Below are 26,694 nucleotides of genomic sequence, written 5' to 3' on the forward strand. Positions count from 1 at the left end.
ATTTCTTAGCCAAGTCCTATGCATGATAACCTTTAGTACTCTTGTTTTTATATTCAACAGATGAGAGTACAGATTTTCCTGTTGGTTGATTGTTTGAAGTATGACATTCCGCTTCAGAACCAAGGCAATATAAGACAGAACCTATTACTTAAAATGTAATTTGACCACTATTTGTTCCTTTATCTGAAGTAGGCACATTCACTAGGGATCGACCACATAGATCACACGCATTACTTACGGGCCACGAAGGAGCAAGGTTTTTATTCAGGGTTCACTAAAAGTTGTATGGAAATGGCAGAGCTATCTGAGTTAAGACATAAAAGAAATATTTGGTCTACCAGGCTAAAAAGCCAATGCTTTGGTCACACATCTCCCGCATCTTCCAGCTGAACATGCACCATCTAGCACCTTCCGGCAAGAACTCTTTATATGTTGCAGAAGGAAGTGGCAAACTCCTCAATAAAATATTTCAATCGAGTTTAGTTAAAAGAGCATCAGTTCAATTTTATGGTACTTTTATTCTTTTTTTAAGCATTTTCAAAACTACTTTCCTAGAGCTACTGAAACTGGTTTTCAGTATAGTTGTATTAACATAGGTAAGCGTTTAGTATGACTGTAATATAACCAAAATATTATGATTTTTGTTATAGGGGCGTTTTCTTGTGATTTACCAAAGTTTTGTTCTGTTGACTGATGCTCTTTTAACAAAACTCGATTCATTTAGAAAACTGAGAACGAAGTGTGATTACTTCTTTTGAGCTACAAGTTTATTTTTCAAAAGTTTGACAAGATTGTAATTTGCAAACGATACAAGTACCAATACGAAAGTAAAGTATGTTGATAATACCAAAACATTTTCAATATTTGCAGTAAACAATCAATGGAGCTACAGATATATATATATATATATATATATATATATATATATATATATATATATATATATATATATATGTGTGTGTGTGTGTGTGTGTGTATACTTGGTAATGAGCTTTGTACTGAGTAGGACACCCGAAAAATGATGTATAATTAGTTTATGTATAATTAAATATAAACTTCTCACTTGTCAGAGGAATGCCGGAAGTAGCACTATCAGAGATCACACTTTATTTAAAAATTCTTTTTCATCCCCGAGGATATACAAGACATTTACAATTTAGCGTGGAATCCCAATGGAATTGAATGTGTTAATGAAGTTATTTCAGTTTAAGATCCATGGTTTTTATAATATTTTAAAACTTACATCAAAGTTTTACTGTGAGATTACTGAGTAAATTTAGTAAGTGACAATCACAATAATTTCCATTGTATTGATTACACAGCCAAACACACACAAAAAAATTAAAGTTCTGTGCAGCAGATTCCAAGCTATGAATTCAATGTATTTTGTTACACAGAATCCAAATTTCAAAATCCCAGGACAATTGACCGAGTCAATTTTGTTTTATTGTCAAAAAACATATGCCATCCCTATCCAAATTCAGTCAAATTTTCCGTCCATAAAACAATGACAACTAACCACTTACCCACCTAAATAAAACCTATCAGGTGAGCTGAAGACCTTTCTTGATTGTAATGCCATGGATTGAGTATTAGTTTTAGTAGGCCTACATTTTTAAAACTATTGTTTGAAAATAGATCTGAATAGGTCTTGTTGAATGTTACGAGATTTTTTGTTAAAATTCAGTAAGAATGTACTTAAGAGATTTCCAAAATTTGAAGAAAAGAATGTAACATGATGCACTAATTACATATATTTTTTTATCTGTTAAAATGTTGTATATAGATGTATCTATTGAAACGTTTTGAAAAATAGTGTCACTATATATTTTTTTTTCTCAGTACAAACCGAAGTTAAAAGGGAGGGTCATTTCTCTATAATAGGCTTTCCAATTACATTACTACTGATCTCAAATGGGATAGCATTTTTGGAAGGCGTAATCAATAAAAGTACCAGATTTGAATTTGGTTCTACTCGTAGATCTGAGTGCGGATGACGGATGGAATATTATATACACCCAAGTATTGTTCACAATTCGGTAACGGATCTTGGTAGCAGTATGTTTGTAATGGATTTAGAAAAAAAGATCCGAATTTTCTGTTTCAATATCTATTTTCAGACAAATTTTACTAAAACCACTGGCATTTTTCAAAGCGGCTTCTTCCCCAAAACTCCACATTTATGGGGTAGATGTAATACGTTATTCAATTTTTCACTAATACTCCATATTTATATTTCTCAACAGGCAGAATTATCAAGGGCACAAGAAGTTCGAAATGAGTTTGTGAAGATAGTTGGTGATAACAACGTGTCATCAGCAGAAAAGATTCGAGGACAATATGCCGAAGACCATGGTCCATATGGTCCAGTGCTTCCAGATCTCGTTGTTTGGCCACAGACAGTAGAGCAAGTAAGCCAGATAGCAAAGCTCTGCCACAAAGAAAACATTCCTATCGTCTCCCGAGGCACTGGCAGTGGACTAGAAGGTGGTTCTGTAGCGCTAAGTGTATGTGCTTAATGTATTCATTGCTTCAATAGTTTAAGAATTACCTAACATCGTAAGTAAATAATGAAAAGTATAGACATACATCAATCATAGAACATTCTGTTTGGCATCTATGTTTCATTCTTGAAACTATACTAAATCAGTTTTAAAATCTGTATCTAATATGGAAATATAGGCAAAATATAGTATCATGGCCATCTAACTTATTTTCGAAGCATTCGCCACAGTGACACACCTTGATTTGAAAAGGAAAGTCGGAAGAAAATATCAAATGCACACACACTTGATATCTTTTGAGCCAGGGGCGGATCCAGGATGGACTTCTGGGGGGGTTGTAATACTATGCTACTTTTAAGAGCTCCAAACTCTGGGATGGGTTTTATTTATATATAAAATAAGAAAGTTTCCTCTACTGGGGAGGGGCAATTGCCCCGATCGCCCCCTGGATCCGCCACTGTTTTGAGCAGAGTTAATCGTGTGAAGAATATAGCTTTTTTTTTTTCATTTGCGATTATACAAGGTGGGTCACAAGTCCCTAATACTAGCAGTTATTCAGTCCTAAATTGATTGCACTAGCAGTAGCACATTGACGTAAACATTATGTTATGGATCGTGAATTACATGATGCTATTAAGTGATTTTTATAAAATTTAAACCTTGTTACATTTGGCGTGTTCAGTGCACAAGAGAATCAAGTGCACTTTTTGGGCATTTTGGGCATATTTTACCTTTATGATCTCTATCTAGAGTTCCTCTCACAGCTGAAAAGATTCGTGTCTTGATATTATAAATAATTCTTATAATGTTAAAAAAACAGACACAACATTTTTATGCACTTAAGCGTACAGTATAAACTTTATGGGTCTTACGTCCTGACGCGTGATTAGTGCCATACTAAAGATTTCGACTAACATATGCTTCCTTCAGTAGTCAGGCCTTTAGTATGACGCTAATCATACATAAAAACAACTCTGCATAAAGCCCTATGTCTCTTTTACTCACAATTTTGATAAACGACTTCACTTGATTCCCTTGTGCTCTGAACGTCCCATATATTCGAATTTTTATCCTCACTTTCGTATTTCTTGTATGCTGATTGTTTCTGACTTTATATAAATGATTTAGGGAGGAATTTGTCTGGATTTAACCAAAATGGATAAAATTGTAGCATTTCATCCGGAAGATTTTGACGTAACTGTCGAGCCTGGCGTTACAAGAAAGGCTCTCAATGAATTTCTCAAGGACAAAGGACTATGGTTTCCAGTAGGTAAGTAGGCTATAGTCCTAGATACAAGTTAAAGATGGTAATGTTCCAAGGATTGTATGATAAGCGGTGACTCTTTGATTCTAAGTCAATTGAGTCACAAGAGGAAGTATGTCTTTTTTTTTTTTTTTTTTTTTTGTCTTGGAATGGAAAGACGATTTTGCGTATTGTGATTTGTCTTGATCTTTTTGTGCAAGATTTTTATATTGGCTCCACGTAATTCGACAGATCATCGTACATACTAACACTCAGAGAGCTAAATATATTACAAAATGTCTATTAAAAGATTGACGCTAAACCATAGTAATGTGTCAACATGTAAGTGCATTTTATAGATAAAAATTAGCGACTATATCAAGTCACAATGGTGGTCAACATTTTCTTTTTCGAGTCCCTCATTCCGCTTCATCCATAAAAAAAAAAAAAAAAAACTAAGATAAGTGAATGACTTCATACTGAATCAAAGCAAAACAAATTAACAATGGCAAAAAGTCTTCACATGTGAAAGTTCATGTCTTTATGTTCAACGGTAACAGTTGTAAAGTTTAGGACCCCTTTAGCCCTTTAAGGGAGAAAATTCAAAATTTGTACAAACGAATGAGATATCATTCTGTGTATCGAAAAGACCTCTTATAGCTTATTACCCACCCTAAGTTTCGAAGAAATAGCTATTAATAGTGAAAAACCTTTCAGCCATTATCTAGTTATATGTGGCATTCATTTGAATTATAAAATACCCTTTAGTATTTATTTATACTATAAGATACTCTTTAGCATTTATTTGTGGTGTAAGAAGTTCTTTTAACATTTATTTGTACTATGAGGTGCTCTCTGCCATAACATACTCTTTAACATATATATTATGAGATATATTTAGCATTTATTTGTGTTATAACGTACTTTTTCGCATTTACCTGTTCTATAAGGTACTCCTTAACACTTACTTTTACCATAAAGGTACTTTTTTTAAAGCACATTTGTGCTATAAGATACTCTTGGCATTTATTACTTGTGCTACAACGTACTTTTTAGCAATTATTTGTGCAAACTTTTAAGCATTCCAATTTATTCTTTTAGATATTGATTATTTAAAATAATCGTTAGAGCAACTAAGTTTTAAGATTTTTAGCATCTAAATCTTTCTATCAAAAGACCACGTAACTATCTGTTAAACCTGGAGAAACATCCGCATTACTTATGCATAAAGTAAGGCTGTAGCTTCAAGTTAGGGAGCCCGAGATAATCTGTGCAGGAGACAACTTAAATTCACCTCAATTCCTGACTGCTTATTTCTTGAGCATATTCAAATTTTATTGTGAGCTGCGCCCTTTTTGGTCATCCCTTAGCATAAGATTTATTAGTTTAGGTACTTGATTCTCTTGAGTGTTCTGCAAGAAGTCAGATTCTACCTTCCTTATACTCCTATAGTAGCTACTATGTGAGACCATTAAGCTAACCAGAGTGTAGTCAATATACACTATGTGATAAAAAGTATTCGGACACCTTCTAAAACATACGTTTATCATATTAGGTTCATTGTGCTGCCACCTACTGCCAAGAACTCATTATCAGCAACCTCAGTAGTCATTAGACATCGTGAGAAAGCAGAATGAGGCACTCCGCGGAACTCACGGACTTCGAACGTGGTCAGGTGATTGGATGTTACTTGTGTCAGAAGTCTGTACGCGAGATTTCCATACTCCTAAACATCCCTAGGTCCATTGTGTCTGATGTGATAGTGAAGTGGAAACGTGAAGGAACACGTGCAGCACAAAAGCGTACAGGCCGACCTCGTCTGTTGACTGACAGAGACCGCCGGCAGTTGAAGAGGGTCGTAAAATGTAATAGGCAGACATCTATCCAGACCATCACACAGGAATTCCAAACTGCATCAGGATCCACTCCAAGTCCGTGAGGTGAGAAAACTTGGATTTCATGGTCGAGCGGCTGGTCATAAGCCATACATCACGCAGGTAAATGCCAAATGACGCCTCGCTTGGTGTAACGAGCGTAAATATTGGATGATTGAACAGTGGAAAAACGTTGTGTGAAGTGACGAATCACGGTACCCAATGCGGCGATCCGATGGCAGGGTGTGGGTATGGCGAACGCCCGGTGAACGTCATGTGTCAGTGTGTGTAGTGCCAACAGTAAAATTCGGAGGTTGTGGTGTTATGGTGTGGTCGTGTTTTTCTTGGAGGGGGCTTGCAAACCTTGATGTTTTGCGTGGCATTCTCACAGCGCAGGCCTACATTGATGTTTTAAGCACCTTCTTGCTTCCACTGTTGAAGAACAATTTGGGGGTGGCTATTGTATCTTTCAACAATATCGAGCACCTGTTCATACTTCGCGGCCTCTGGCTGAGTCGTTACACGACCATAACATCCCTGAAATGGACTGGCCTGCACAGAGTCCTGACTTGAATCCTATAGAACACCTTTGGGATGTTTTGGAGCGCCGACTTCGTGCCAGGCCTCACCAACCTACATCGATACCTCTCCTCAGTTCAGAACTCCGTGAAGAATGGGCTGCCATTCCCCAAAAAACCTTCCAGCACCTGATTGAAGGTATGCCTGCGAAAGTGGAAGCTGTCATCAAGGCTAATGGTGGGCCAGCACCGCATTGAATTCCAGCGGTACCGATGGAGGGCGACACGAACTTGTAACTCACTTTCAGCCATGTGTCCGGATACTTTTGATCACATAGTGTATATCCAATGTAATTCGAAAATTGGAAACCGAAGACTGGAAATTAAATCGGAATTATATGTACCAAGTATACAAGAACAGTAATAATGTCTTTATTACAGAAATAGTCTGTTAATACGACTATTAACATTCCTCTAATATGAAAGTACCCTGACTACTTTCAGGGTATCAAAAAGAGCTGTCTCGTGGCTATACAGTGAGCTTATGCATCTTGAGAGCGGGAAACCCGCGTTCGATTCCCAAGGGGAGCTCATGTAGTTCAACAGTAGTCCTACTCATATAGCCTCGCTACTGAAAGGTACGCTAAATTCAAATCTAGCCAACGAACTATATCAAAAGGAAGCTCAATACATGCATATTTTGAATCATGTATTATGATTTTTAGTTAGTATTAAATCAAGACGGTGATATAGCTTAAGACAGTCAAAGATGAGCTATTACTTTTATGTAGTGTATTGTATTAGATTATTTATTAATTTTATATTTTTTCTATTTTAATCTTGAAAAACAGACCCAGGAGCTAATGCTTCCGTTTGTGGTATGGCAGCTACGAGTGCTTCTGGAACTTACGCAGTCCGTTATGGCACGATGAAGGAAAATGTTATAAATCTGGAAGTTGTTTTGGCAGACGGAAGAATTCTTCACACAGCAGGCAAGAACAGACGAACGAAGTAAGTGATTATCGGGTTTTCTTTACTTAATTTGCTAAGTAAGATATTATTTAATAATGTCTTCAATTATTAAATATTCAACTTTGCACTGATTGTTCTGACCTATACTCTAAACTAATGACTTGTGACAGTAAATTAGGTTTTCCGCTTTTGCAAATTTTAATGTATAATGTGTTTTATGTTTCTAAGGAAAAATATTGTACCTTGAAAAGCTGAATTTCTATTTCATCTAAGGTTGGATGTTGCTCTTTCTCTGCTGCTCTTTTTCCTACTTTGAGGCAATGCTCTTGCTCCTCATTATCTAAAGTTGTTCCTCATAATTTGCAATATAGATGAGTCTTTCGTTTCACTTAGAAAGAGATTCACTTACAAGTAAGGGACCATATGGTTGTCGCGCGAATCAGATGCAGACATACGCCATCTGATTGAGCATGAAAAGATATGGAGAACACAGAAATTTAAGGTGCTAAGGGCCATAGGGAGCGGAGCGAGGAAGGAGGAAACATTGAATGTCGGCAAAATTGGAGAAAGTCAGGAAGTTAATTCCGTGCAAACAGGGAAAGAAAGTCAACAAAAGGAAAAAAAACTAAACATAACAAGGGCATCAAGGACGAAGAAAGATCATAGTCAGGGTTGCCATCCGGACCGCAGTGTTGCCAGCGCTGCATAACATTGATATGGAAGATTACAACGACTCACCAAAGGTAGTCGTCAACCTGGTTCGGCTAATGATATAAGTAAATCTTGAGGGTAGTAATTGTTTACACATAAAAATATCTTCAATAATTATATACACTATTATTCTCACCTTTTCTATCGAAATTACAAGTCGATGATCGGTATTAAATGGTTTATTAGTTGATACTCTTTTAACGTATTTTCACTCAAACTGTCTTGCAAACATACATGTTGATTCAGTATCTATAAACAACTACATAACAACTAATTATACTATAATGTATGTTTCTTACATATATTAAAAACATTCTTCTTTTGTTATTTTTAAATTAACATTATATCTGGTATAGTGCTTATGTAGAAGCACTTTCTGCCCAAAAATACAAGTAATTATCAATTTATACAAAGTATCTCGTTGTATAAAAATGTCGCCCGACGATGGGACTGAATATAAAAGTTACAAGGGAGCTTGGTTTTTATATTTAAGAACCACTGGTCCGTTTATAAGAACAATATTCCATAATTACGTCCTTTACATTTTGATCGACCCTCGCATATATATAACATTATTTATTTTCATTCATATAAATATATTTATAATAAATCTTTCATTTCATTATCATTTATCTTTTATTACATTAATATATATTTTATTATTAAAACGTCGTCGCTTATTTATATAATTAACGAAGGGTACGAATTCAAAATAGTAAGAAGCAATTACATTTTAAAACATGAGTCACCATGATCAAGGGCGCATTATATATTAATTACTTTAGATGATATTCTACAGTATGCATTGTATCAATCGGGCGTCAGAATATAGAAGAATCTTATTCAAGTAACATATAAGATTGTGCATGAAGACAGTCGTCGAATAATTAGCTTAATAGAATGAATCATTTACTTAACATAATCTTTGACAATTAAGTTTCAACACAAATCAAATATACTATAAATAACCTTTGCTTTTAATGAATCGAACTATAATTCTTCATATTAACAAGAAAGAGTTAAAATCATTTGAAAATTATCATTTGTTGAAACAAATGTGATAAAATATTTATGAGTCCATTAACCAATCCTATCAAGTATAGTGCTTGTATATCGAAGTCATAAGAATTGTTTTCATTATTGATATTAACACATATACTTAAAAATAAATATTCACAAGAATCTATAGCTGGTATGGGTTTAACCCTTACTTCATTAACTAGAGTCAGTTTAAATTTGTATTAGCATATGATTCTAATAAAGTACATTGTACTGCATTATCATGATTAGGTTCCGCAATATTTTGTACATGTATGGCGTCGTGATTCTGATTTTGATACGAAGTGCCATCTCTTGAACAACGATTATGTCTATACATAGAATTTGTAGCATTTCTAGAATTTCGCCATGTATTTCGATTGTTTTTATGTCTACTTCGGTTGAGTGATCTGACATAATTATTGTCACGATTGGTTAGGTTAGGTTGATTCCCAACATAGCTTTGCCTATTTTGCTCGTTCTGATTGCTTGAATTTACTCGGTTTAGGTTATGTTCCGTATCGTTCATACTACGGATATTTAGATTCCGAACAGGTACAAAATGATCTGAATTATTTTTACTTTTACCTATTCCTGCTTGTTGATTCAGAGCATGGTATTGAGTTTCATAACATTGAACAAGCATTAATAAATGGTTAAAACTCATACACTGGGTAGAAAACAGGATCTGTTGTAACTTAAACGGTAGCAAATTTCGAATTGAGGCTATGATTCTAGATTCCGATTGCAATGGATTTACAACTTTTAATTCGTTGTATGTATTTACAACAAACTCGACAACAGATTTGTGCAAACGAGGATTGAAATGTTGGTTTCTAATCGTGGCATCTCTATTTGCAAGCAAAAAGTCATTTTCGTAATTTGCGATTAGCGCTGCTTTGAATTCCTCATACGTACTAACGTGATCTCGTACTGCTTTAAACCATAAAGAACATGGTGGGAGTAATAAATGAGGGATTAGTTTCATATATTGTGATCTATCTATACACATTATATTACACTCATCCTGAAATTTTTCTAGGAAAGAAGTAGCATTCTCATTACATTTACCACTGAACTTACTCATAGCACGTATTTCACTCATCTTTACGCTTAACTTTACCTTCCTTTTATCATTCCGTGTTCTTGTTGTGTGACAATTCCTACCTATGGCGTGATGTGTAGTTGCACCATCTCTTTTCCGCCCATCTGTACTCCTCGGATGAATTTCTTCCAAAATAATGTTCTCATCAGATACGGGTGAAGGCGAAGTCATCTCTTGTGAACAAGGGAATTCTACACGATCATTATCCATGTTGTTGTGGTATGTGTTGTCCTTGATCTGTAGTGTCCTGATTTTCTCTTGTAAGGTAGCTATCAACTGTGTATTCACACGTATCTGGTTGGAGTTATCCGTGACCTGAATCTTTTGTTGCTGTACAGAAGATTCTATTACTTCCAAATCCCTTTTTACACCACTGACTTCTTGGATTAGATGGTTTTGATTATCCTGGCAATCCTCAGATATTCTTTTTAATTTTTCATCAAACTGCGAAGTGATGTCATTCATTGCCTGGATAATAAATTGTTTCGTCTCATCTGACTTCTGCTCCAATCGTCTGTTGGATTCCTCGGACTTCTGCTCCATCGTTTGCTTTAATTCTTCATATCGTCTGTTGGATTCCTCGGACTTCTGCTCTATCATCTGTTTTAATCCTTCATATTGTCTGTTGGATTCTTGCTTCATGGCTTCCATATCGTCTTTTCGGCTTTGTTCTTGCCGCTGTAAGACTAATAAAATTCGGTCTTCTAATGTCATTCCTGGTGCTGCATTTTGTTCACCGTTATCACTATCACTGCTTTCTTTCTGCATTGCCTCACCGTTCATTTTTCTTGTGATTATTCTACCACTTCTAAGTCTTGTCAAGTTCGTAGTCATTAACCTTATTACAGAAGTAAATTCACCCTTACTTTACTTCGGGATTTGAATTTACAAGAGTCCCGGGTTTCGGCACCAAAATTTTTACAACGACTCACCAAAGGTAGTCGTCAACCTGGTTCGGCTAATGATATAAGTAAATCTTGAGTGGTAGTAATTGTTTACACATAAAAATATCTTCAACAATTATATACACTATTATTCTCACCTTTTCTATCGAAATTACAAGTCGATGATCGGTATTAAATGGTTTATTAGTTGATACTCTTTTAACGTATTTTCACTCAAACTGTCTTGCAAACATACATGTTGATTCAGTATCTATAAACAACTACATAACAACTAATTATACTATAATGTATGTTTCTTACATATATTAAAAACATTCTTCTTTTGTTATTTTTAAATTAACATTATATCTGGTATAGTGCTTATGTAGAAGCACTTTCTGCCCAAAAATACAAGTAATTATCAATTTATACAAAGTATCTCGTTGTAAGATATAGCACAGTATAGCAATTCATGCACAAGGAAAAATATTAGTAACACAAAAGACAATTGAAAAGACTCTGTACACGTGCGTAAAAAGGTTTAACGCAGTCGTGAGTGAATATTATACCCGCGTGAATATGCAAATGGAGAAAAATAGAGAACAGTACGCACCATTTGTAGTTTAATTGCAGTTGAATGAATGCGTGGTCAACACACAAACATTTCTCGCAGTGAGCACAGCGGATGAAAGCAAGCTGGTCACACGCGTCTCTGCAGCATTCCTCTGTGACTCCTTTTTCAAAGCAATATGCGGAAGGTGTTTCAAACTGCCCAGGATGTTCATTGGAGTAGCCACATTTGAAAAACGCAAAGCGTATCATCTTTTGGAATCGCCTAGAGGAAAAATGGTAATGAACAAATGACTGAAGGCGGAGAAAGTTCTCACGTTGCCACACATTAATACTGGAGAACACTAACGTATCTGTGATGAACTTCACCATGTTTTTGAATGGACGAAAGAAGAACACATCAGCAGGTTGTATAAGGAATGTACATTTCGGATGAATCAGCTTTTTGTAGAATTGAACACCGTTAGGAACTGTCATGTTGTAAAGAGTGTCATCCTTGTTTGGAGTCCAGGAGTCAACCAAAAGCAAAGCACGATCCTTACCCTGAAGATCGGGCCACAAAACTTCTTCCAGGAAGATTTGCAAATCCCATATCGAACACAAAAGGTTCGGATCCCTCGTTAAACTGTAGCTCCCGTCCTTTATACGTCATTATCATCCCATGGAAGGCAATAGCAAACCACCATGGGTTCATCCAGCCCAGGGACCTTCAGGTCAAAACCTGCTTTCGGCAGAACACCGATCATCATCATCATCATGGAACGATGCTCCCAAACACTTTCGTTTCTGTGTTATCATGTGTACCCCCTTCACTTTCATGTCTATATTTGTCCTTCCTCATATACATTATTCACTCACGACTATCGTTAAACCTTTTTACGCACTGTACAGAGTCTTTTCAATTGTCTTTTGTGTTACTACTAATATTTTTCCTTGTGCATGAATTGCTATACTGTGCTACACCTTCCATATCAATGTTATGCAGCGCTGGCAACACTGTGGTCCGGATGGCAACCCTGATTATGATCTTTCTTCGTCCTTGATGCCCTTGTTATGTTTAGTTTCTTTCTTTTGCTTGACTTTCTTTCCCTGTTTGCAAGAAATTAACTTTTCCCGTCATTCCTGACTTTCTTCAATTTTGCCGACATTCAATGTTTCCTCCTTCCTCACTCCGCTCCCTATGACCCTTAGCACCTTAAATTTCTGTGTTCTCCATATCTTTTCATGCTCAATCAGATGGCGTATGTTTGCATCTGATTTGCGCGACAACCATATGGTCCTTTACTTGTTAGTAATAATAAGCCAGAGCTTGAAATCAGGCAGCTTTCTTCACTCTATAGGAAGTGTTATATCGTTTTAGAAGGCTGATATTTTATGTGTGTAGTTTACACAGTTTAGATCCGGATATGTCAATTAACAGGCGTCTTTGGACAATTAATGTATCTGGAAAGAGAACAAAATGCATTCAGTATTTGCTCGAAACGATTTCTAGCATTCTGAAAATTTATGGTTGGAATTTGTTCCCCATTCGTGTACTGTACATGCTACAACCTAATCCAACTGTTGTGGTCATTGTCGTTAGGTAGGTTTCACCATACGGCTCCAATGCGTCACTGTCAATGTGACCATCAATATTGAACCATCACCTCGAAGGAAGTAAATTGAAACAAATTAAGAAGTTTCCATCCATTACATCACTTCACTAATCTCTTACGTTCTAATGCGGTTACTCCATTAATTGCCACATGAATACTAACCTATTATATTCTACTATACCCATAATGCCTTCGTAATTAACCGCCTCTTCTTAACTAATCTTAACTAGTTCCCCCTCGCATCACTTTGAAAGAAATCAATTCAGAATTTTCCATTTACTACAGCTCTCCATCGTACGAATGTATTTACCTAATCAATTACCATAATCTCCTAATCTTTCTATTCCATTCTACCATACCCATAGCGCCTCCATAATAAGCCAATTTCTAAACCAAACCTAACAAATTCTTCCTCCCATCACTCCAAAGAAAGTCAATAAAACATTCAAAACTTCCCATTCACTACAGCTCTTCGTTCTAGTGTCTCTACTCTATCAAATTGCCACCTTCTTACAGTCTACCATACCTATTAATATAACGTCGCCGCAGTGAGTCAATTTCTTCTTAACCAATTTTAACCATTTATCCTTTCATCTCTTCAAAGGAAACCAATTAAACAAATTCAAAAGTTTCCATTCACTACAGTTCTCCACTAATCCCTTCGTTCTAATATATTTATTCCATCAAATGCTATCTTAAAATGTTCTTATTATATTCCACAAAAAGTATAACGTCTCTGTAATAAGTCAATTCCTTCTTCACCAATATTAACCAGTTTTTTCCTTCCTTTCCTTCAAAGGAAATCAATGAAACAAATTCAAAAGTTTACATTCGCTACAGCTCTCCATTAATATCTTCGTTCCAATATTTTTATTCCATCAATTACCACCCTCATTATATTCTACCATACCATTAACATCTCCGTAATTACTTAATCTCTTCTTAACCAGTTCCCTCTTCAATCACCTCAAACAAAATTAATCGAAATAAATTTAGAAGTTTTCATTTGTTACAAGTCTCCACTACTTTCTTCGCTCCATTGTATTTATTCCATCAAAGTCATCTTCTCTCAATATTTCTATAATGTTCTACCACACTTATAACGTCTCCGTAATAACTCAATTTCTTCTTAATCACTCATAACAAGTTTTCCCTTTCTTGAGAAATTTCCTGCAGTAGTGTTGTTCTATCCTGAACATTTCTTACGAGTACATGGTTTCTTTTATTTCAGCTATTTTTAACTCCATCCTATTCTCATATTTCGAACGTTTTCATTTGTTTCTCATTTCTCTTTCATAGTGTTCACGACTCTGTTCTGCACAATACAATACTTCAAATTAAATATAGAATGTATTTATCTTGTATTTCTTTATTCAACAATCCATTAGCATGTTTTGTTCTTGAGAAATGGATCTGTCTTAATTACTATCCTTATTTTTATTTCTCTTTCGTGTTTTAGATCTCCACTAATAATCCTACTTGAATATCGAAAACTAATCAAGTGTTCTACTTTCTTATCTTCTAACTCTTGTAGTTGACACATTTCATTTTGTTTCCTCCACCATTGTTTTCATTTGTACACTTTTTTTTTTTTTTTTACTCATGTCGCATTCTTCCCACGTATCCTTCATAGATGTTTCCTATCCTGCTGATTTTCGTTTTGTTTTCCACGACGATATTTTCTATCCAAACACTACTTTCAAACAAACTGAACAAAGTTAATGAGAAGCCAATTTTACTTTTTTTCCTATCACCATCTTCCCAAAGTTCTATCTTGTCCATTGGTTCATACTCAACTTTGGTCGATCCTTCAAAACATTCCCATAAAAAATATTAGTTCAATGAAGCATTTCTCTAAATTAATAAACTACATACGAGGGACACTTAAAAAGATCCCAGAATTCTGTTGTAACTCTTTATTACCACAATATAAGTATACATTTACTTAATCGCCTTGGCACCTTCGGAACACACACACACATACATACGTACGTACACACACTCATTCTACCGCTCCTGCGATTGGTGGAAACACCGACGAAAATATTCTTTTTGTATCTTCCGAAGTTCAGTTGGTGCGTTGGTTTTGATCTCTTCTGCGTTGGCGAAATGGAAAAAGCCCATGTTTAGCTTTGGAAAGAGCCAAACATTCGACGGTATTAAACTGTCTTTAAGGCTATCAAAATCTCTGAAGCAGATTTTCCCTAATTTGCAAATGAACTTGATGTTTGCGCGTTGCTCGATCTGTGAAATTGTACTCGAATTGATCACCACACACTTCTTCGTTCAGCTACATTACTCGTACACTGCCTGTTATGACTTGTCAAATTCATAATTATTTAACCTAAGGACTGTACTATTCAAGATTTATTGTGACTGCATCAAAAATGCCAGAACTAGAATAACATTCCGGGGACTTTTTGACTGCCCATCGCATATAGTCAGTATTTAAGTATCTAAATGGATTACCTTCAGCAGTGCCATGCTCTTTCTCTTTCTGAACCTTTCAATTTCTCTTTAATTTTACCATTTGCTCTGATGTTTCACCGTAAATGTGTTTGAAGCAAACAACAAATAATGGTATTATACTGTCATTTTTCAGAATCAACTTCTTCCGCAACGTTAACGTGTGATCTGCATATATGGGACACAATTCTACTCTTTGCGCCGGAAGATCATAATAAATCTTCCTAATTTTTACTACAAATGTGGATTGTTTTTAGTACTTTTTAAACTATAAGTAGTAAGCGCAAAGCACTATCTTACAGTAATCAAAATTTTTCACTATTTTTTGTTTTAAATATGTGCTGGACGTTTTATTTTTAACTTTCAGGAAAACGGCAGCTGGATACAACCTAACCAGTTTATTTGTGGGATCTGAAGGTACGCTGGGAATCATTACGAAGGCTACAGTTCGACTATATGCTTTACCAAAACATTCACTTGCGGCACTTTGTTCATTCCCATCTGTCAAAGCAGCCATCCAGACTACAATGAAAACCATTCAATCTAGTATTCCTGTAGCACGGATAGGTAAGTTTAAGTTGAATTTCATTTGGTGTATAACAGTTTTGTTTTGATTTAGTTTAGTGACTGTATTTCAAATAGAAATCAGTAAAAACAGTACGTTTAATGTGTCCTTCTCTCTTAGTATTTACATAGATATTTTTTTTCAATATATATTTGAACACGGAATGGATTTACTGGCACCTTTAGTGCAGGCGTCCAGCTTTGGTAAAGCTCATGTGGTTCAAAACCCATGTTCAGTTGTAGATTCATGTCTCATATAGCATAGGTACTGGAAATGGATGTTAAACTCAAAACTAACCAATGTTCAGTCCTATGTATTTAGTGATATGTAAAAGTAAAGTTGGAGGTAAAAGAACGTCTCTACTCGATACAAGCCATGGGAGAACTAAGGGCCATGGAAAGCTCAGGTTCGGTGTTCCCTAGCCTTGGGCATACGTGCGAAAGGTGTAGTAGTAAAACTCACGCCTCAGCCAACTCTTAACCACCAGGGCTTCTCAGGAAGTAGACCTTCCTATTTTACAGCAGTTGGATGAATTCCTGAGCAGCATTGGAATGAGAGCAAGTGAGAAAATAATTTCCAGTCCCGTCAGGGATTGAAACCTGATAGCTCAGTTGGTGGGTACAGGCTTTAGACACTACGTTACCACGCCTCTAAATTAAGAAATGTATAAAATACAATTAACGATATGCTCCTACAATTTGTTTTTCTACGTCCCACGGTTATGCCGGTTAGGCTAAAGGAGACGGTGATTATGAGTAATGAATGAAATGGTAGAATGAAGAAAGTGGGAGGAAACAGGAGAACCCCGACGAAACCCGTTAGCTTAAATTTATACTAGAGAAAAACATTATAAAATATTAAGCTACAATAAATTAAGATTTTAGAGGTGTGATATCGCTCCATCTCGCGCATCACATATCACATATAATAGAGTGTTTTATGTTAAGGTGCATATATGTTGTTACGGAACATATCTTCCTCGCTGCTATTTAAATTTTTATACGAATAAACTATCCATGAATTCGCTTTTTACAAAACCCACAACGATCCTTACCTTTCACAACATTTTATTATCTTAATACTGTTTTAATTATTTCATTCATACATTCAATTGAGTAAATTTCCTAGTTTTGTGGATGGTGGTTGATTGGAGTTTAGCGTCTATTTCAGCATTGAGGCTATATGAGATGTGACATACAGATTAACGTGTGATCCGAACCACATGAGTCTAGCTGGGAAGCGAATTCGGGTCTCCACTGCTGAAGACATGAATTCTACTGTTTCGTTACATACCATTTGTAAATAACAAAGAAATTATCCTTTAATGTTGTCTAATATCTAACATAAACACAGAAGGAGTCACTATCCAATTGTATTCTTATGATTTCACCCGCCATGAACTAAACAAACTACTGTATATACAACATTTATTATTTCTTGCTAAAGAGCATACAATAGTTTGAAATGGAACATGCTAATAGACAGTGAAATCCTACGTGCTTAGTACACACTAGTATACTATCATAAACATGCATGTTACATTAGTTACTTTTCAAGATAAGTTTATGGTTACTACCATTGCATGATACCTACATATGGACAATTAAACCTCATATATACAATAATTACGGCGCAAGAGACGTGAGTTCGAATTTTGGTGAGAGGTCATGTAGATCAGATCTCTTGTTAGAGTATCAGTCCACGTCTCATATAGCCTATCTGCTCGAAAGAAGGCTAAACTCTAATCTTACCTTTACATACCGACGAACACTGTATCAGCTATATCTCTGATAAATAACATTACTATGCTTGGAAATCTTTACCGTGTGAACTCTTTTGTATGTCGTTGTCATTATGAAGACCACAAGGGAGAAAGGCGAAATGTCAGTTTTTGTTCGAAATTTAATAATGAATTTCAGTTTGTAAGCCTTGAGAAATAGAACATTAATATAAATAGTTTTTTTTTTTATAGTAAGTAGGCTGCGGTTTCAAAGTTTAAAATTGAATTTTCTCAACATGAAAAAACGATGATCGTTTCGCTTTTCTTCCCTGCGCCCTTCATTTATGAACTTACCTCAATTTTGACCAAATTGTTTCTTTATATCGTTATGGTTACACCAATTCAATAATTCTTTCTAAGATTATTTGCATCTTGTAGGTGTTAATACTTAGTCAAGATAAACTTGCGTTGCTAATGAAATTTAGAAAGGCATTTTTCACTTCTTTATAGTTAATTGGTGTTATCTCAAATAAATAACGGAGATAAATTATTTTGCAGAACTTCTGGATGAGTTTGGAATTGAAGCTGTGAACAAGTTTAGCAATATAAACTTACCTCTTGAACCAACGTTATTTCTGGAGTTCCATGGTTCATTGTCGTCCATACAAGAAGATGCTCAAATAGTAGGTAAGGAGTTTGGTTCTCATTACGCAGTTGTCTGCTATAGTTAAGGTGGAATTTATGTTGTCCTAACGTGTTACAGTTTTATCAATAACATGTAATAATTGGGAACCTAATGATTTTAAAAACTCAAGTAGGTTTCTTTATATTTCTTAGATTGTACTGTTCTTACAAGGGGCATGTTTCGGTTCGAACACGAGGATCAACATAAAAGTTGGTAGACATATACGGGACTAAGTACTGACCACTGTAGGGGGAGTCATTCCCGTGTAAAATAATTTTCCGTCGACAGCACCACCTATCCTTCAAAACACTAACAGTTAGATTCCGCGTTGTAGGCGCTGAGTGAATATCGGTTAGGTGCGTCAGTGTGTGGTAGTAAACTCCAATTAGTATTTGGTGTGGTAGTCAGTGTGGAAAAATGGGGCGGGCTGTTGACATTAACTCTTTTCCTGTAGTTGAACTGTTAAAAAAGCAAACTAAGGCGCAAAATTATGGATCGAACGGAGCTGAAGATGAGTCATTCGAGACATTTTGTGCACTTTAAGTATCAGTGAGTACGAAAATGAATTAGAAATGATACGCAAATCGACACTCTACAGATATTATGAAGAAAATATCAGGGCACAGGAAAACATCTATGGTAGCAGTTCAGAACGAGAATAAAACAGTATTCCATAGCGGGAACAACACAGTAGTCAAAGCGAATACGACGTATCTCCAGCACGAAAACTGAAAAGTACAGATTTTTTTTCAGTTTATGGAAGACGAAATCCGGAGTATCCACAAAGATTATTATGAAGGAAGATACAACTTGTATAGGAAGCTTCTGGAAACTTATTTTGTTAAATAACTGCAAAACTATTTTGATTATGGATACGCGCTGTCTACAAACTTTGCTTCATTCAAAGGGAATCGGAAAATGAAACTCCAAACAGTCAAATGTGAAGTCATCAGAGAGCATGGTGTATCAGTATTTACGTTGGAATTTTCAATTTACTGGCATTTACATTGGGATTTCTAAGCTGTAAGAAAAGTTGGTTTATCGGAGTACAAAATGTCGCCGATTTTCATTGAAAATCTTTACAAACAAGCAAGAATTATTTCACGAACAATTCATAATATATGTAGAGTATCGATGTGTGTATCATTTCTAATTCATTTTCGTACTCACTGATAATTACATGGCACAAAAATGTCGCAAATGACTCATCTTTGACTCCAACTGACGTCTGATCCTTAAATTTGCGCGTTTGCCCTTTAACAGTTCAACTACATGAAGGCGGTTAATGCCAACAGGCCGTCCTATTTTTGCACACAGTCTACAACATGTAACACTAATTAGAGCTTACTACCATGCACTAACGTACCTGACTGATCTTCACTCAGCACCCACAACGCGGAATCTAACTTCTAGTGTTTCGAAGGATAGGTGGCGCTGTCGGCGAAAAAAGAATTTTACACGGGAATGACTCCCCCTACAGTGGTCAGTACTTAGTCCTGTATATGTCTACCAGGTTTTATATTGATCCTCGCGTTCGAACCGAAACATGTCCCTTGTTAGTAGTAGATCTTATGATGACATTTTTGGAGACTAATCTTGTGTTAAGAAATTAGCCTGCTAATTAGTTTCTGTTTAGAATAATGATATTTAACATACGAATGCTCACAGAGATGAAGGAGAAAATATCTCTTTTAATTGTGGCATTACAGAAACCATATTAACCGTATACAATTTTAATAATGCATTAGAGAGAGATTCTTTCTCTTTCTAAAAATTTCAATTACCTAACTTTGAGCACCATATTTTGAAATTAAACTTCATAAAACAATAAATGCAATATTATGAAACTTCAATGGTGTAGAAACTTCAGATGTAGTCTTGGACTTTATGTAGGGCTATGACATGTGTACAAATCTATGTTTGGTAAGAAAATACCTAGGTAATATTTCATTTATGATTACTAGAGACCGGATGTTAGGCAAAATGCCTATTCTTTAATATTAAAGATATGATCAAAAATAACGTTTTAAAGTTTATATGGGGTGTTATAGTTTCGATTTAAGCCAATTTTATTTTGCCTATTTTGCCTATTTCGACCTTTACTGCCTAAATAATTGCTTTAGTGCCTAATATTGCCTAATCTATGTATTTTCTTCAAAATAAGCCTTCATTGGAAAAATATATAATTTACGTAACATAATACACACATATTTACTTATATTATGTGTTTGTAAACACAAGCTCGTGGTACGTTACAATATATATACAGGATGAACTTCAAAGATGTTCACATACTTCGGGAGGTGATTCGTGACATGAAAAGAAGATAAAAGTCCTCTTGAATTTCACGAATCATCATCTGAAGTATGTGCGCACCTTTATGTCCCCTTTCAATTGCCAGGATTCTATTTCGATTCCAATTTGGTACCCTTGTCCCTCGAACAGGACGCAGAATTCGACAACATGCAACAGCACTTTTTGTCTTCTTTTCATGTCACGAATCACCTCCCAAAGTATGTGCACATCTTTCAGATTCACCCAGATGTGCAATGCATAACATGCCTCGTTTTTGTATATACAGTAAAAAAAGATATTATTTAACAAACAAGTATGTTTCTATATTCTTTGAACGTTATCTATGACTTGAATCTATTTTTTAATGGTATTGAGTATTTATCTTCATTATTTCGAGTTACATTTTAGTGCCTATTTTACTGCCTATTTTTTAAATTTTAAGTGCCTATTTGCCTGCCTATTTTCCAAGTTTTTAGTGCCTAAACATCCCGTCTCTAATGATTACTATTTATTTTTCTCAAGCCTTCTGCTCGCTATACGCCATATATAGGTTAACATCGTGCTTAGTTAAATGTTATAATAGTTTACGTTTAACTTTCTTTTCTAAATTTGCCCACCAACTAACTTGCGGTTACACAATGCTCGAATCTAAATATGGTTAACAGTAATGATCTTTACATGTTTGATGGTCAAGCTTGTTAAATATGGCATTGTCCTAAAGGTAAACGGTAACAATTGTCTCTAGTTTATATTATACTGTGTTAATGTTACTTAGTTAATAAATAATTATGGATTTTACATAAGGAATTACAAGCTTGTTTACATTTAATAGACTTCTATGTTAATAATAAACAACAGGGGATATTTATGTTCAACATCGTCATTTTTGAAATAATTAAACTGAAACACTAATTTTAGTTGCAAACAGGAAGTGTACGTATAGAGGCATCTGTTAACTATTAGACACTAGCATTAATCACAGAGTGAGACATTTCCTATTTATAATAGGACTTGAATATCTATGAGTTGAGTTGAGTTGATTTTGAGTTTAACGTCCCGTTCATCAGCGAGGCTATATGAGACGTGGACCTACTGATTAACGGAATCCGAACCACATGAGCTCCCGCCGGGGTTTTAGTGTACATGATTGCTATTTTTCACACATATTTTCAAGTTAAATATTCTGTAAGACCCACTATGAGTAATTACTTTTGTTATAGTACGAATTAATGTGATACTTTCTTCATTTGATTAATTCTGGAATATAGATTCCCCCCTCACCGATTTAAGCTCCGTATATGTGTATGGTACTAAATTATTTTACCATATAATCCTAGATATAATTCCTCTCAACTTTAAACCCCAAAATTTATTTTCGGTCATGTCCATGAACGCGATAAAAAGGTTATAATGTCCCTTTAATGTTTTAGTTTCATTTTAATAACAAACCCACTGGATACATTTAAAGGAATGTTCAATTCATGGGTCAATATGAAGTTACATCTACACTAGCTTGAATCACAACCTTGATTTTCTTTGGCATGCAATGAATTTAGGAGAGGATGACATTCAGGTCCAGCTTGATCCATTCCACGGACACTTGATTCCAATAAGGAGCAAAACTGGGAGAGTGTTCATGTCACTTCTTAACAGATAGCCCCAGCATGTCCAATACTTTTTCAATAACATTGAGATGAGCCGAATTGACGGACCAAGTAAGGAGATGAGCCGAATTGACGGTAATATCCACCTCATGTTTAACGAACAAATCTCACACAATTACATCTCGGTGGACATTGTAATTGTCGTCTTGACATTGTAGATTTTCAGTGGCATCATCTTTGAGGAACTATACAAATGGGAACACAGTATTACCGAAAAGTTGCCAGCAATAAAATGTTTTTATGCGATTGGATTTCTCGGTGGCCATTCAACATTTCTGCGACGTGTAATAACGCGGCCTGGAAAAACATTGTCAAGCTATTCTCGCGTAATCAACGCAAAATGGGGAGGTACCCAATCATGCACAAAGTACAAATTGTCCACTCCGTTCCAGATTGAAACAATGGGATAAACAAACGTTTGTAGCATGTGCACATACCTTTTCGCATTTATTGTTTCACAAAGAATATAAGGATTGATAAGAATGCCATCATGAATACCACACCACACAGTCAACGAAGGACGTAACTGGAATTTATCAATTGTAGCTCTAGGACTTTTGTTACTAGGGTACCAGTAATGTCAGCTATGGCAATTTATGAATCCACCCACATGGAACACTACTTCGTCGACCACAGAATGTTACTGAGAATATCTGGTTCTTCTTCCATCCATTGTAATGTGGATTCAGCAAACTCCATCCTAACATCACAGCCTGCCGGTGAGAATGCCTGAACAAAATGTGGTTTCCATGATCTCCAGTCGGTCTCCTTCATTAGCTGTTGGACCAAAAGATACGAATAACCAGATTCCCTATGATATTGTCTCAGGGACTTCGTCTGACATTGGACAAACGCCACAGCAGCTTTGGCTTTAGCCTCTTCAGTGACAACTATCTTTGGGGGCCCAGCACCCTTTTGGTGACTAACCGAACCCGTACGCAACAAATTCGCATGCAATTTCTTTATTGTTTTCACGTCCTGAGTCCGTGTCTATTCTTCCTCCGTCTCCATCATCTTTGTACCATTACAGGCGACTGCCATACTTCCGTCGTAGCTGCAAACGATCATGGTCAGCAATATTCAGTCTCTGCGCCATCTTCACTTAATTACTTTTTAGACCTGCAACAAACAATAATGCACTTTTTAATGTACGTTTAATAATATAATATCAGCCACTGTTAATGGATTAAAATAAAATCTAATTTCTAGAAAACTATCCTTTATAATATCTCCAAAAATTTTATTACAACAGTTTTAACAATAACTGAATTTGTTGAAATATAATTCTTGAAGAATGTAATTAATATATAATTACAATAATATAACAATAATAAAAATAAAATATAAAGTTAATGAAGTCCTGTAAACATTTGACCAAAACTGAGTACTCTTTCATTTCAATTTTAGTCTACACGTATAGAAATCAATGGTGGGCACAAAAGCAGGTTTTTCGCTTTTCGGTTTTTAAGAAAACCGAAACCAATTTTTGAACATATTCGAAAAACCGGTTTCGGTTTTTTTGAAACCCGGTCCGATTTTCAACGTAACCGGTTATCGGTTTTCTCCAAAACCGGTTCTGTTTTTAACCGGCTTCGGTTTCGGTTTTCTTCAAAACTGGTTTCGTTTTTTTATTTTTTTCTATTTCTGACCAGAATAGTATTTCGTTCTTCTCCGGAAACCGATTTCGATTCCACAGAAATAGTTTTATGTGTTTTCCAAAAGTTTTCACCGAAAAATTCAGTTTCGGTGAAAACCGAACCAACTCACAAGATATTGTTAACAATGGTAATTACATCTTCTTGGCATCCAAAAGTTGAGTAACACTTATTATACCTGATATTATCTATTACACTTAATAGAAACTTTAAACTGCTTTCGATCGGTTAGATATCTACTAGTTTGCAACTGACGATTGGAATTGTATTCGAATTACGATACTAATAGTTCCCAAACTCGCCACAATGGACGGACGCTACAAGCTTTAATAACGCTAGCGGCCAAGCTGATACAAATACAAGTTCACTGATCAAAAAATTTCTCTTCCAAATTGAATAACTCAAAACACAGACCACTACCATCATGCTATTTCAGACATCAGTACTGTTCACTTACGAGGTCACTTTGGAAAAGATAGTATAATCAATATACATAACACACAAACTTGGACAAATGCACATCGTCATGTATGATTGTCCCTCATCATCAACAGCAATTTGGATTCGATTTGCGGAGTGGACCAGATATATTACCTGTAAGATTGAATGAAGCTCAGAATTTGACTTTCTTTAATGATACAATGCCAAAATTACAGAAAAATGTTCTCCTAACGATTTGCGTAACATGTGGTACATGTACGATGGCGCTTTCTCGCACTTCAGTGTAAATATATGCTGGTAGTTGAACAACTAGTTCCGAAGAGGTTGGGTCAGGCATGGTGGTCTAGTGTATTAGTCTGCCCGCTCTTCTGACCTGAATTCACTGGGGTTTTATTAAAAGTGCGGTGTATGCTACTCCTGTCAACGACTTGAAACAGCGTGTCCATAACGCCTGTGCGACTGTTCTCCATGACCAAGGTATCTTCGAGCGGGTTCGCCAATCCATGATCCAGCTTTGTCATGCATGCATTGTTGTCCATTGTGGACACTTTGAACATCTCCTCTGATGTGCCCCATGAAGTATGTTTGTATCTCTCTGCACGTCGATATCTACTGCTTCGAACTTACTATTCCCACTCTATAGGCCGTCGCTAGCTCTACCAATATCCCAATGTTCTATATGTTCATAGGACTTTTCTGCTTCCGAACTGTTGTTTCTATAAGTTACATCCTTTATTAGCATCGCCTTATGAAGAGTCGCTTTGACGTATGATTAGCGCCATACTAAAAGCCTGACTATTGAAGGAAACATATTATTCGAACTCTTAGTAAGGCACTAATCACGCATCAGAACGACTCTGCATAAGGGTCAGAGTGTTTAAAGCAACAAAATGTAATGACGACTTCATTTACTTTTAAAGCCACTTTACTAATTTCTGTATCTTACCTTATTTCAATATCTCACAACACGAATTCATATTTAAAGAATGGCGTGAGACCCGGGTTCGATTCCCGATGGGAGCTCATGTGTTTCGGATTCCACGTTAATTAGTAGGTCCACGTCTCATATAACCTCGCTACTGAAAGGGACGTTAAATTCACAATCAACTCAACAAATTCATATTTCATTCCATATAACTCGACAAACATTGAGGATACGGTACGTGTTGCTGTGACACATATCTGAAATATTGCAAATATTCATTGATAGACGGTAGGAAGATAGCTGATTACGTCAGCTGAAAGTTGAATTTGGGTCCTTGAGGAACGTGGTTGCAAAGCCACCCTTTTCTGAGGATGACAATGTTCATGACCAAACACTATATATATGGTATATAGTATAGTATAGTATAGTATAGTATAGTATAGTATAGTATAGTATATAGTATATAGTATAGTATATATAGTATAGGTATATATATTTTGTCACTTTGTCACATCACCTTTCTGGCCCACAATACTACCTGCAAACAGAAATAAAACTGATTACACATGTTGGGAATATATCTCAAAAGGCTAAAATAACAAGTAGTGTTAAGTACTTTATATGCATTATTTACAAATTTCGTTAGTCTAACCAGTAGAGTCTATACATTTTGTATCAAGATGACCGCATTCTGTAATATTTTGTCCGATATGGTTATCACATATTTCTTGAAAAGTAAAGGCAAAAGGTGGCCCAACAATCAAGACAGCTCAATACAGCCAGGGATGCCAATCTCCTCCAACGGCTTGGGAGCAGTTCCAAAATTTAAGATTCTTCCCCCCAAAATTTATCATTCTGCCCCAAAATTTACCCCAAATTTAGAATTTCCCCCTAAATTAACCATTCTGCTCTCCTCTCACATTTGCCATTCTTCAGTTTGATTTTACAATTTTTAATTAAAAATTTGTTCCCAAAAGTATTCTCATGAATAACATACCCTAAAACCTACTTGTGGGCACCTGTAAATGTAGCACACTAGCGGTGTGGACGTGTGGGCACCTCCACGGTCTAGGCATAAAAGAACTAAAGAACTCATAAGGTTAGCAGCACACTTCGACTGGCATTGGTGCCAGATTTATCCATTTAAAGAACCTTGGTGATATTCTGAGCCACTTTGGAACAAAGGTAGAACGGGAAATAAAATGCACCTAACTGAGATCGAATCCGAATCATTAAGATAGTAGATAGGCACCTTATAAACTAC

The 26,694-nt window shown here is 35.7% G+C and overlaps 1 protein-coding gene across 1 annotated transcript in view; it reads left to right on the top strand.

The window, feature by feature from the left end:
• LOC145687347 (D-lactate dehydrogenase, mitochondrial-like) overlaps positions 1-26,694 on the top strand; it is a 57,313-nt gene that overhangs the window by 13,977 nt on the left and 16,642 nt on the right. The window contains exons 2-6 of the mRNA XM_081760805.1: positions 2,247-2,507; positions 3,633-3,774; positions 6,991-7,150; positions 15,848-16,047; positions 18,324-18,452. Of these exons, the coding sequence (XP_081616931.1) occupies positions 2,247-2,507; positions 3,633-3,774; positions 6,991-7,150; positions 15,848-16,047; positions 18,324-18,452 (892 nt within the window). The remainder of the gene's footprint in view (positions 1-2,246; positions 2,508-3,632; positions 3,775-6,990; positions 7,151-15,847; positions 16,048-18,323; positions 18,453-26,694) is intronic.

Source organism: Thermobia domestica, chromosome 1 (assembly GCF_964235325.1).
Source record: "Thermobia domestica chromosome 1, izTheDome1.hap1.1, whole genome shotgun sequence".
Taxonomy (NCBI): Eukaryota; Metazoa; Arthropoda; class Insecta; order Zygentoma; family Lepismatidae; genus Thermobia; species Thermobia domestica.